Source organism: Synchiropus splendidus, chromosome 18 (genome assembly GCF_027744825.2).
Source record: "Synchiropus splendidus isolate RoL2022-P1 chromosome 18, RoL_Sspl_1.0, whole genome shotgun sequence".
In the NCBI taxonomy this organism is placed as follows: domain Eukaryota; kingdom Metazoa; phylum Chordata; class Actinopteri; order Syngnathiformes; family Callionymidae; genus Synchiropus; species Synchiropus splendidus.
The window spans coordinates 12,646,583-12,658,227 of record NC_071351.1 but is presented as its reverse complement, the minus strand read 5'-3'; the positions used below and the strand labels follow the sequence as shown (position 1 = coordinate 12,658,227).

The 11,645-nt window shown below is 43.4% G+C and overlaps 1 protein-coding gene across 1 annotated transcript; it reads left to right on the top strand.

Annotated features, from left to right (window-relative positions):
- Positions 1-97: 97 nt before the first annotated feature.
- ano11 (anoctamin 11) lies at positions 98-7,935 on the top strand. Its single transcript, XM_053848601.1, has 24 exons — positions 98-603; positions 952-1,322; positions 1,928-2,039; positions 2,109-2,290; positions 2,349-2,456; positions 2,651-2,787; positions 2,860-2,917; positions 2,978-3,088; positions 3,154-3,319; positions 3,803-3,893; positions 4,024-4,120; positions 4,189-4,332; positions 4,405-4,542; positions 5,338-5,436; positions 5,503-5,605; positions 5,708-5,819; positions 5,883-5,937; positions 6,003-6,100; positions 6,173-6,306; positions 6,366-6,571; positions 6,651-6,787; positions 6,871-6,961; positions 7,090-7,273; positions 7,788-7,935. The coding sequence occupies exons 2-24, from the start codon at positions 1,191-1,193 to the stop codon at positions 7,817-7,819; spliced, it is 2,727 nt and encodes a 908-aa protein (XP_053704576.1). The 5' UTR covers positions 98-603; positions 952-1,190; the 3' UTR covers positions 7,820-7,935.
- Positions 7,936-11,645: the final 3,710 nt, after the last annotated feature.

The following is an 11,645-nucleotide window of genomic DNA, read 5'->3' as shown; positions in this document are numbered from 1 at the left end:
GAACAAACACATCAGACAAAAAGGTCGACAGGTAAGAACCAGTAGTGTTTTGATCACATGGGATCAGAGATGATCTCACACTCCTATAAACTATGTCTGTCCCTTCTGGTACCATTCAGGCAATGTATTGCTGATGTGTTATGCCTGTGATGCACCGGTTTTACCCACAGGGGGCGCACCTGTTATAGCTAAGCTAGTCAGGTCTGATGGATGTGAACCCTCAGTGATTTCTGACTATTCTCAGTGGGGAATAAAAACCTGAATCTTGAACTTCAGTTTTTAAGGTCTGGACTAGACACACAGTCGCACTCAAAGAAAGAACCAGCACCTCATTGAAACAGGTGCTAAGGCTGCCCCCTGCAGTCAGGTCCAACTGGATTTTTTTTAGGATCCATCCCCTGGGACAGTGCCGGAACATTTTGGAAACAGTCCCTCTGTTTGTCTGTGAATGCGTGATTATTCCCCTAGACGAGTTGGGCCTCTTCCCACTGGCTGCTGCCCTGGTGATCAGAGCTCAGATGAGAGCTGGGAGATGAATGAATTTCCTTCTATATAGGAGTTTTACGCTCTCCAACAGCAAACCTCTAGTGTTGAGGATACAAGGTAAGAAAAAAAGGGTGTGGATTGTCCTGTTGCTTCAATAATTCCTACACCCCATATGTTGAATTAAAAACCAGATGCATTGATTGTGTAACGGCAACAGAGAAAATAGAAACAGAGCAAGCCCCTCCTCATGAGAGCTCTTTATGACTTCATTGGTGAAATGTCTTTTTTTTTTCTTCTCTCCTCCCACCCTCTGCTGCTCGTCGTTCTATTAAATTATTCATGATGTGGAGCAGAGCTCTGTGCAGTCTCTTCTGTAACACATTTTCAATGCTTGAATGCAGTGAAGTGCATGCAGCCCTCTGGATGTCAGAGCCATTACGCTAATCCACAGCTATCTCGCTGCAGAGAGCTGGAGAGGAGAGCTCGACTGATGCAAGGATGAAGATGATGATGATGATGATGATGCTGAGGATCCACAGACTGCTGCAGACTTCATCACCACTCTAATTGTCACCACGGCAAAGGCACAGTATCTCTCTGTCTATTCTCCTCAGCCTCTGTTTCTAAATATAACTCAAGTTTAGGGGCGCACATTTACCGGTGTAGTATGAGTGTTTGACAGGATCGGTCCAGTTACTGGCAGCATGCTAAGGAAAGGCTCAGAGGCAGCGAAGGGTGACAGAGAGGTTCTGCTGGATCTAGAATGCCGAAGTACAGACCAAACTTCAGACGCCTATGGAAGCCTACAGAGGAGTGGCTTTATTCCTTCGAGAGTCGTAAGACCTTGTCTTTTTATCTACATCTTTTATGTGAGCAAATAGAAATTCCACGATTGGATCTTTTGTCTCATGCAGAATATATGTAATGCCAAGTAAAGCATTTCATATCATTGATCACAGAGAGGTAACGGGGTGACCCACTTCCCTTCCTCTCGCCACACTCAGCTGATGGGTCCTAAAACATTTAAAGTGGGAATCCACCTCAGCCTCCCCCCTTGTCTCTGTTAACAGGGAGTCCCCATCTGTGTGTCGACATATTTTGAGCACTATGTATCATAAAGGGCACCAAGTTTTTGGGTACTGCAGCACCACTCAAATAACCTGGATACCTTTCTTGTGTCTGTCAGGGTGCTTCAGGCAATAATTGGCTTTTATTGAGTGGCTCAACCTTTTCTTGATTCAATCTTAGTGACAGGAAGTTGTGGGTGGTTTTGTTGTTGAACTTCACTTGAGGTTCTAATGCAATTTATGGGTGTGGGGTTGGGTATCATCTATTAACCCGAGTTCCATCCTTGCAACAAGGGAGCAGGCATTACAATGTAATAGGGATGTATGCATGATGGCTTTCAGTGGTTTGTAGCTCAATAACTATGTGCTCTCAGCTTTTATCTTCCAGTGATCATGCAGATGATAATGACTCGCTCAAAGATGAGTGTCAGCAAAAAAGTGCTTCAACGATGGAGAAGTGTTTCAGAGATGGGAGAACTAAAATTGGTTCGTCTCACACCAGATTTTGTCTCTTGAATGACTTCATTTAACCTTTTAATGTTGGCCTTTGTTTAGATTTTGTGCTGGTGTGGGAAGTTCGGTCACAGAGAAAGCGGCGAGGCCGGGGTAGACAGGAAGACGGAGACACCATCCCCGTGGAAAAGAAAAGCAGGTCTGAGTATCGGAAAGAAAAACTGGCCCGGTGGAGGGAGAAGTTTGTGCAAAATCTGCAGTTGTCAGGACTTCTAATGGAGAAGGTACTTTTTGTGATTCCAAAGGAGTCGAACATAGATCAAAATATGCTTTCTTTCCCAGGAGGAAACTGCAAATGAAAAGAAAACAATACATTTTCTCAAGCTGAGCGCACCGTGGAGTGTGCTGGTCTACTATGCAGAGGAACTCTGCCTGAGAGCTCCATTGCAGGTGAAAATCTGAAATGAGTTTCAATTTTTTTATTTTTTTAAAAGGTAATGTAGAAAAAGTGCCACTAGATGTCACTAGACTATATTTTTCTGAAGTAAACAAAGCATCTGGACAACAAGGTGCCACAGCACATATACAGAGCATCGATCTACATGCATTTTATAGTGGAATACTTTGATTTCTTATTTTTCAAGGCTCAGCCGAATCTGGACCTAAACACATCTGCTCGAGTTCTGAGTAAACTATGCATACCAAACATAATGACAGAGAGCGTTCCAAACAGGCCGCTGGATTATTACACATGTGCCTTTCGCAAGTCCAAAATAAACAGGTGAGTTTCAGCCTGGCTGAACATCGTATAAGTTTAAAATCTTTCAGAGCAAGCTGTCCCTTCCCTGTCTAGATTCCTCGGCTCTGAGGACCAAGAAACATACTTCACCAACACCCAAAGACAACGCATTGTAAGTGAATCTCGCTGACTTGATCTCACAAATGACTCAGTGGCACCCACTTCTTTCTAGGTGTACGAGATTCTGTCCAAAACTGTCTACGGTAAAAGGAAAAGAGCCGAGGTCGGCATGGATAGATTGATAAAGGAAGGAGCGTTCACAGCTGCCTTCCCACTGCATGAGGTGGGAGCTATATTTGTTTCAGTTCTCCCAAATATTGTTGTTCATGTGAGCTTTCCCTGTGGCAGGGCCAGTTTGAGCTGCCGAAATATGGAGTCAGGTCAGATGAGTTGAACCAGAGGCAAGTCCTGCACCACTTTTGGGCGCGCTGGTGCAAATGGTACAAGTATCAACCACTGGACCACATCAGGGAGTATTTCGGGGAGAAGATTGCCTTCTACTTTGCCTGGCTGGGTAGGTCGAACGTTGCTTGTTTAAACCTCAGTTTAATCCCCAGGTTTATGTTTCCTCCATGGCGGGTTTCACAGGTTCAGAAATCTCATGTTAGTTGTTTAGAAACCGCATTTCTGATCTACTTTATTGTTCTGTGACTTCACTTTACTCAGAAATCAATGGAGTACAAACCAATCTAATGTGCAGTATTTTTTTACTTCAGACACGTTTATCTGCTGGTTTGTCAATTCAGTGTTGGAATGTAGGCCACGCTGAACGAGGGCAAAAATACAGCAGCCTGCAGAGGGACTGAAGGCTAATGACTGCAGAGAGAATAGGAGTCAGTCTCCTGCCAGCCAGGAGATTAAATATTCAAGCCCACATTAATCAGTGTACACAAGCGTCTCTTCTTTAAATACATCAAGGACATCGTCAGCGATCCAGCAGAGTTTCTGAACAGTTTTGAAATCTTCAGTTTACGGATCATTGTTTCAATCTGTGCAGGTTTCTACACAGCTTGGCTGTTGCCAGCTGCAATTGTTGGGACGATGGTTTTCGTGTCCGGGGTCCTGTCGATGGGTTCAAACACGCCAGCGTGAGTGCACATGATCGGAATTGTCTCAGCCCATTGTAGTGTTGTCTTTGCTTTAATTTTGGTTACACCCAACTGTTGAAGCATCTTAAGCTGAACATCGACCTGCTATTGATTTGTGTCTGTGCATCAGAGAGGAGATCTGTCACAGCAACAGCACATACCAAATGTGTCCCCTCTGTAACACATGTAAGGCCTGGAACATGTCAGAAATCTGCACCATGGCCAAGGTAGCACTGATCCAAAGCTTCTTGTTTTCATCCCCAAATCGTTGTTTAACATGAACTTCTGTCTGCAGCTGGGGTACTTATTCGACCACCCAGGTACCGTCCTCTTCAGTGTGTTTATGTCCTTCTGGGCTGTAACATTCCTCGAGTACTGGAAGCGGAAGATGGCAACACTGGCGCATCACTGGGACTGCATGGACTTCCATGAAGAAGAGGTTTATATATTGACTATTTTTTGGTCATCAAAATATTTCAGATGAATATTGCCTTCCCTTTAATCGTCTCAGGAGAGGCCGCGGCCAGAGTTTGCGGCAACAGCCCCAATGATGGAGCCCAACCCAGTGACTGGAGTCAAAGAACCTTACTTTCCCAAGAGGACCAGGATCGCGCGCATGTTCACCGGCTCCATGGTCATCATCATGATGGTCAGATGGTTTCATTCAACCTTTGTAATCCGTTTCCACGTTTGCCCTGGGCTGATTCATGTCAACACAAAAATGAAATATAATGTTTTGCTCAGCCTCCATTTTGTTAAATAAAGGTAGGGCCCTACTTGGAGCAAGTTCTAATCATAGTTAAATCACTGTTTCCTGTAATGTCCATTTATACTTTTTGAATCCATTTACACCAGTGTGGATAAGTGGTGTATGATTAAGTTATATGTTAGCGCTTTGCCCTGTGTTACTGTTAAAGCTGCCTACAGGTTCAACTGTGAGGGGACACATTTAAAATGAAGGGAAAGTGTAAAACAAGTTTTTATGAAGTGGTTAAAGGTGGGTTCTTGTTTTCCTGTTAAGTCGTACCACAAATCAAAGATAGCAAAACACCTCCTGCTTCACCTGATACATACAACAAGTAGATATCATACAAGAATTGGAATTGGAGTTTTGAATGGTAGTTTGTGGTACATAATGTCATAAAAATATGCATACATCTTCTTCTTCTTTTCCTTCCGGCTTCTCCCTTCAGGGGTGGCCACAGCGGATCATCTTCCTCCATCTCACCCTGCCCTCTTCTTCCTCTTCTCTCAAACCAACAAACCTCATGTCCTCCTTCACCACATCTATAAATCTCCTCTTTGGCCTTCCTCTCGATTTTCCTACCAATCTACTGGCTATCTCTCCTCTGTACATGTCCAAACCATCTCCATCTAGCCTTTCTGACTTGTGCTGTCCCTGTGATATATGCATACGTGAATGGGATAATTTGTGTCTCTCCAGCTGTGTGTGGTGATGATTTTCCTGGTGACGGTGGTGATCTGCCGCGGGATAATCAGTGTGATGATGTTCCACACCGGCAATCCAATCCTGCGGACAGAGGTTTCTCACAACTTCTTTAAATCCAAATGAAGTCAAGCTAATTTTCTGTAAACAACTCCCCTTCAGGCGACTACAATTGCCAACATTGCTGGCAGCATTGTCAACCTGGGTCTCATCTTGCTGTTGGGTCGGGTCTACACGGCGTTAGCTGAGCAGCTAACAAAATGGGGTATGTTTTGAAACATACAGTGAATGGAGAAGGGAGCCCTTTGAATTCACCGCACTCTGTTGTCATATTTCCAAGCTTTTTAATTCCTATTGTCTTCGGCAGAGATGCACCGAACACAAACCCAGTACGATAATGCCTTCATCTTCAAAGTCTTCATCTTCCAGTTTGTTAACTTCTACTCGTCACCCTTCTACGTGGCGTTTTTTAAAGGACGGTGAGACAATATTTGAGCGCAGTCATCACAAATACTTGGGATTTCAACTGTCTTTACATCCAGGTTTGTTGGCTACCCAACCAACTACGGCACCTTGTTTGGGATGAGGAACGAAGATGTGAGTTCAAACGCCATTAAAAACAAACTTTGAACTGTCTGATTGTGTTTGTGGCTGTGATGCAGTGTGGCCCTGGAGGCTGTCTGATTGAACTGGCTCAACAACTTGTCATCATCATGGTGGGAAAGCAGCTGATCAACAACATCCAAGAGTTCATCATCCCGTGAGTGAAAACAAGGCACCTTAAATGCCGGACTCAAGTCGTCCTGTGAAAGAACTTTCTGCTCTCTGACAGTAAAATCAAGGCCTGGCAGCAGAAGCGAAGTGTTGCGAAGGTTCTTGGTAAGAAGTCTGAGCAGCCTTGTCAGTGGGAGGAGGACTACCAGCTGGTTGTCTACGAGGGTTTGTTCGAGGAGTACCTGGAAATGGGTGAGGGTTATCCAGTTACTTCAATCCACCACCAGTTAATTCAACTCATTCTGCTGCAGTCCTCCAGTTCGGCTTCATCACGATCTTCGTTGCTGCGTTCCCGCTGGCGCCGCTCTTCGCCCTCCTCAACAACTGGGTGGAAATCCGTCTTGATGCTCACAAGTTCATCTGCGAGTACCGTCGACCGGTCGCTGAACGCGCCCAAAACATCGGAGTTTGGTTCAACATTCTGGAGGCTCTGTCTCATGTGTCTGTCATCGCCAATGTAAGGCATGTTTGGTCGCCTTGAGTCACTCTTGTTACTGGCAATATTCATATTTTCCACATCATTCACTCCTCTGCAGGCTTTCTTGATCGCCTTCACCTCAGACTTCTTGCCTCGACTGCTCTACCAGATCAAGTTTGATAACGACCTCCATGGATACGTGAACTTCTCCTTGGCTTATGCTCCACTGAACTACACCGAGAATCCCATGTGCAGGTGTGAAGGAAGACTGATTCAGACATGATCATCTTGCCTGGTTTTTCTTTGTGTGCAAGTTATGTTTTTCATATATATTTTAGATATAAAGCTTTCAGGGACAACGATGGGAACTTCACACTCTTCTACTGGGAACTTCTGGCTGTCAGACTTGGATTTATCATTGCATTTGAGGTCTGTTATGCAGCTACATGCCTCCTACTTCTGCACACAATTGACTTGTGACTTGTTTCTCTTACATTCCCCTTTAGCAAAGTATACTTGATGTACTTGATAATTGAGTATATATTTTCTGCCTCCAGCATGTTGTGTTCTTCGTGGTGCGAGCCATTGACTGGATCGTTCCGGACGTCCCAGAATCTCTGGAGCTGAAGATGAAGAGAGAACGATACCTGGCCAAGCAGGCTCTGGCTGAAAACCAGGAGGCTTTGTTGGCGCGACGCAGCCGTGGTGCCAATGCTTCCTCGCCAGGTTCCTCCAGTGCAGGTAAGTATAGTGAGGCAAATAAACAGACAAATTACAAAACCACAACCATGGAAACACTTTCTTCCGTCCGAAAATCCCCATCAAAAAGCCCCAGCAGTGTCATTGCTTATTCTCCTGTTGAAATGGATTCTACTCTGTTGCTATGTTTGGGTGGTCCAGTTCAACAGTCAAGGTCACAGGTCACTCTCAGTGGTGAATGCTGATGCCCATAAACAAATACCAGAATTTATCATGCTTTAAAAGTACTCCCACCCGTGCAGAGCTACAGCACCTGCAGCTCCCCGACTGCCAAGCTGCGTTCGAGTTGGGATTTTAAACAAAGCAAATATTTACTTGTTTCCATTTGTTATGAGTTAGAAAATGCTTTTGATCTTGCACCAAATTGTAATGATCATTTAAAAATGATGCTTTGATGTCCACGCCTCTGCCAGTAACAGCATTAACACTCCTTTCTCTCTCTGTCCTTTTTGCATTCCTTCTATGTTTGAACTGAACTGCACCGTCTTCCCTGAAGCAAGCGATGCATCCTTTGGAATAACAAGTTAAAACCTCGGCTACAGTGGTCTGTGGGTGGACTACATGCATAAACATATTTCCGTTCTGGAATTTACATCGATATACTCGTGGGAATCACTGCGTTATGCTTCAACTTAGAGGCATATTACGACCAACCTTAACAACCGCCTGCGCCCGCTGTATTAATCTGAAGGCTGGTGGGGTAACAAATTATTTCTTGAGGGGGCACATGACTTGGTTATTAATGAGCTATGCATCTTAGTCTATTTTTAGTTTTGATAACAGGGAAACTGAGCACAGTTAATTTTGGAAAAAAAAGGCACTCCAACTGATGAGTCACCAATTTATTTAGCCGCAAATGAGGACACGGCTGTCAACTTTCGGAAGTACGTTCCAACTGCTGTGGTTGTGAATCCATGATTGTTTGTTATCGTCCTCTGTGCATGTTTGTTCAGGGATATATGGAAGCAATACTCAAAAGTCAGGTAAACTGAAAAGAAAAGAAGCATCACAGAGAGCGCCGGAAAATAACTGATGTTTATGATGTACAACAAACAAGTGTCTTTGGTCCTGGTCTTATGTTTCAGCGTATATCTGGATGAGATGGAATTACTTGAAAACGTTGATTCACTGTCCTCAGCAGGACGCTCAGTCGTGTGTTCTTGTCTGTTCAGTGCGGCCTTAGTTTCAATAGCACAATAGGTTATCCCTTACATAAAGTATTCTTCCTTCCTGAGTTGCACAGCGTGATGAGGTCATTTACAGCCAGGAGTTTTGTGAAGTTACTGTGGGCAAGAAAAGCTTGTACAGGAGTTTATCAGTCCAGATATGTCATCAATCCTGACTCTCGTGAAAATGTGTTGTGATCGGAAGTATCTCATAACATCTGCATAATGCACTCAAGCAACAGAGGAGACAGGTGACGAGATGTGGTATGAAAGTGGAACACAACTGACTTCAACTTAAAATTAGGTCCGAGAATATCAATCTAGGTCATAAGTCTCAACTTGCAAAAGGACCTTTTGTTTGTTTGAGACCCCTGATCGAGAATGATATTGGGTAACAAATGTCATGTTGAAGTGCACTCTTACTTTGCTCCAGCATCAAAAGTCATCTCCAGGAAATGTATTATTTTTGCATATTAATCATTCTTGTTGTGCACTAGTCATTCTACCATGATAATGGACCTTGAAATGCACTGACACACACTCTAAGTAATATTTCCTTCTTCTAACAATGTATTTTTTTTATTATTTTCACATGTAGAAGTAGCAGTAGATTGTATCCCACAACTGGCCTTGTATTTTATTCCATAGTTTTATGAGTGATTTACCGAGTCTGTTCTGAAGATTTATGTGTATTTAACTTCCTGTTATACAAACAACAATTACCTTCTTCTGTTCAATGTGCATCTTAAAAACAGACCGCCCCCTGCTGCCATCAATCATTTACCTGTATTCGTCAGATTGCTTTTACTTTCGGTCCCTCCAAGTAAACACAGGTGCTGCTTTGTTTATGAACATCAATAGAATCTTTCCTCATCTATGTCAAACCTGATACTTCAAATAAGGAAGTAAAAAAAAAACAGTCCATAAAGGTCATTTGCCTTTTATTAGCACGGAAGGAGGAAGTTTCATTCGTGGCTGAACTGCATAGAAGCGTACTGTATCATCGTTCATGCTGGAAGAGCGAGCAACTGGAGGAGAAGAGACTGTAAGAAGTGAGCGCCTTTCTCCTGTCGTCTCTGATTATCAACTCGATCGATGACCTTTGTGAGGGGGGCACATGGACATTGATGCTACCTGGACTTATTGCAACCATGCCTGGTCATGTGACTGCTTATGCTATGGGGACTTGACTGAAGTTTGAAACTACACACTTCAATTGCCATAGAAAGACCAACTAAACTTGCATATTGTGATGTCTGTACCGTAAAAGAATCGTGGTTGAATCTGTCCGTTCAAGTGAGAATGTGCTACATATTTTGTCTCGGAATTAAATCTAGCATGATGAATGTAAGTAGTTTGCTATTCTATGGTTGCCACATCATGTTAGTGTGCTGTTCTGAAATGTTCCTCTGCTTCCCAGTTAGTGTCTTGTTCCCGGCTGTGGTGGGAGCCTCCGTCAGGCTGCAGAGGCACCTCCAGACAGAACCAGGAGATTTATTAAGAGGCAGAAGCGGACAGGTGCTTGTTAATGATTTCTCTCTTCCTCCCTGCACTCCTGCTTCAGTGCCCTCTGGCAACAACTGAATTCATCTTTTCTTTCTTTGCCTTTTAATCGTTCTGAAACTCCTCTGGATTATTTCCCAATAAATGTAAAGTTCCTTGAAATTCACTGCCCACTCTCGCTGCTGTCGGCCACACTGCTGATTGTTGTGATTGCAGCGCGTTCCTCTGCCGTGGCCTGCAGGAAGAGTGAGTTTGTACATGTCAGCGAGCAGAAACATGCACTGTGGACACTGTCTGGCTCAATGGCTGGTTGCCAGAGTCACTTGCCTGTGAATAAACCAGACACAAGGTAACTATTGCATCATTCTACATGGAGACTCCAGTGGGATACCTTTGATTTGTATGTAAAAGTTAATATATGAACCATTCTAATGGGCATTTTTTTGGCCAGTACTGAGTTCTTGTTTCTGTGTTTTCCAACTGTAAGTCAATGTAAGTTCTGGTGAGGATGTGGTGGTGTTTCTTCAGGTGGGATTGTGTGTGTGTGTGTGTGTGTACCCGTGATGACACATTTTTGGAAACACACTTACTTGTCAGGACATTTCTACCAGTCCCCACAAGGTGAAGCCTCAATTTGAGGTTTAAAACTACAAAATAACTGTTCTTAAGAGACCTGGTTGAAGTTAGCCATTTGTTTTGGGTGGGTAGGTTGAGAGTGGGAAGCTCAGTGAGTGAGTGTCCATGTACTTGTATAAATATCTTTGTGGGGACTAATTCTTGGAAACACATCTATTTGAGGATGGAAAGGTCAAAAATTGTTTGGTTTGGTTGAGGTCCTGGTCAAGGTTAGCCATGCGTTTTGGATGGTTAGGTTTGGGGTGACAGTCTGGGGAAATCATTATTAAATTATTATTAACCTTACAATGTCCCAACAAGGAAAGAAATAAAACTTTGTGTGTGTGTTTGTCCCCACAAGGACAGAAATACAAGTGTGTGTGGTCCTGGTGAAGCTATACTTGTGAGGACCAGTTTTTGGAAACACACCGACTTTCGTGGACAGTTTTGCCAGTCCCTACAGGGTTAAGCCTCAGTTTGAGGATTAAAACAACTCCTTAAAAAGTCCTGGTTAAAGTCAGCCATTTGTTCAGGTTGAGTCTAAGAAGAATGTATTTGATGAATAAAAATGTTTTTTTAACTGACAACTCAAATGTTTATCAAGCTGTGGAGCCTGTGAGTCTTGCAGAGAGTGAAGCTGCAAGCTGGTCAGGAAAGTCCACTTTGACTGCCTGATTCTTGGACTGATAAACATGAGCTGCTGGTGAGGTCAGGCATCAATTCTGCAGGATTCATTTTCAAGTTCCTTAAATCTGCATCACCTAACGTGCCACTATATGTGCTCCAATACATTTTTTTTAGGAGTCCTTCCTCTCCAAATCTTCTACATTGATTGTTCTTCATTCATTGTTAAGAAGTCTGAAGGTAACAGAACAACAAGCACAACAAACTGCACTAATGGTGAAACTGATTCTGTACGAATAAAACTAAAGGGACATTGACCAGTCAACTTAAAAATTCAAATTGTGGCAAGCTCAATTGTTGGTCCAAACACCCAAGCAAGTTAAAATACAGACTCAAGTTCAACACCTAACTTCACATCAACTTTCCCGCAAGTCTTTTTTTTTCTT

Coding starts and splice junctions, on each gene's coding strand:
- ano11 (XM_053848601.1), top strand. CDS start 1,191: ATGCTAAGGAAAGGCTCAGAGGCAGCGAAGGGTGACAGAGAGGTTCTG. Junction 2,291..2,348: donor CAGGACTTCTAATGGAGAAG/GTACTTTTTGTG, acceptor TTTCTTTCCCAG/GAGGAAACTGCAAATGAAAA. Junction 3,089..3,153: donor CTGCCTTCCCACTGCATGAG/GTGGGAGCTATA, acceptor TCCCTGTGGCAG/GGCCAGTTTGAGCTGCCGAA.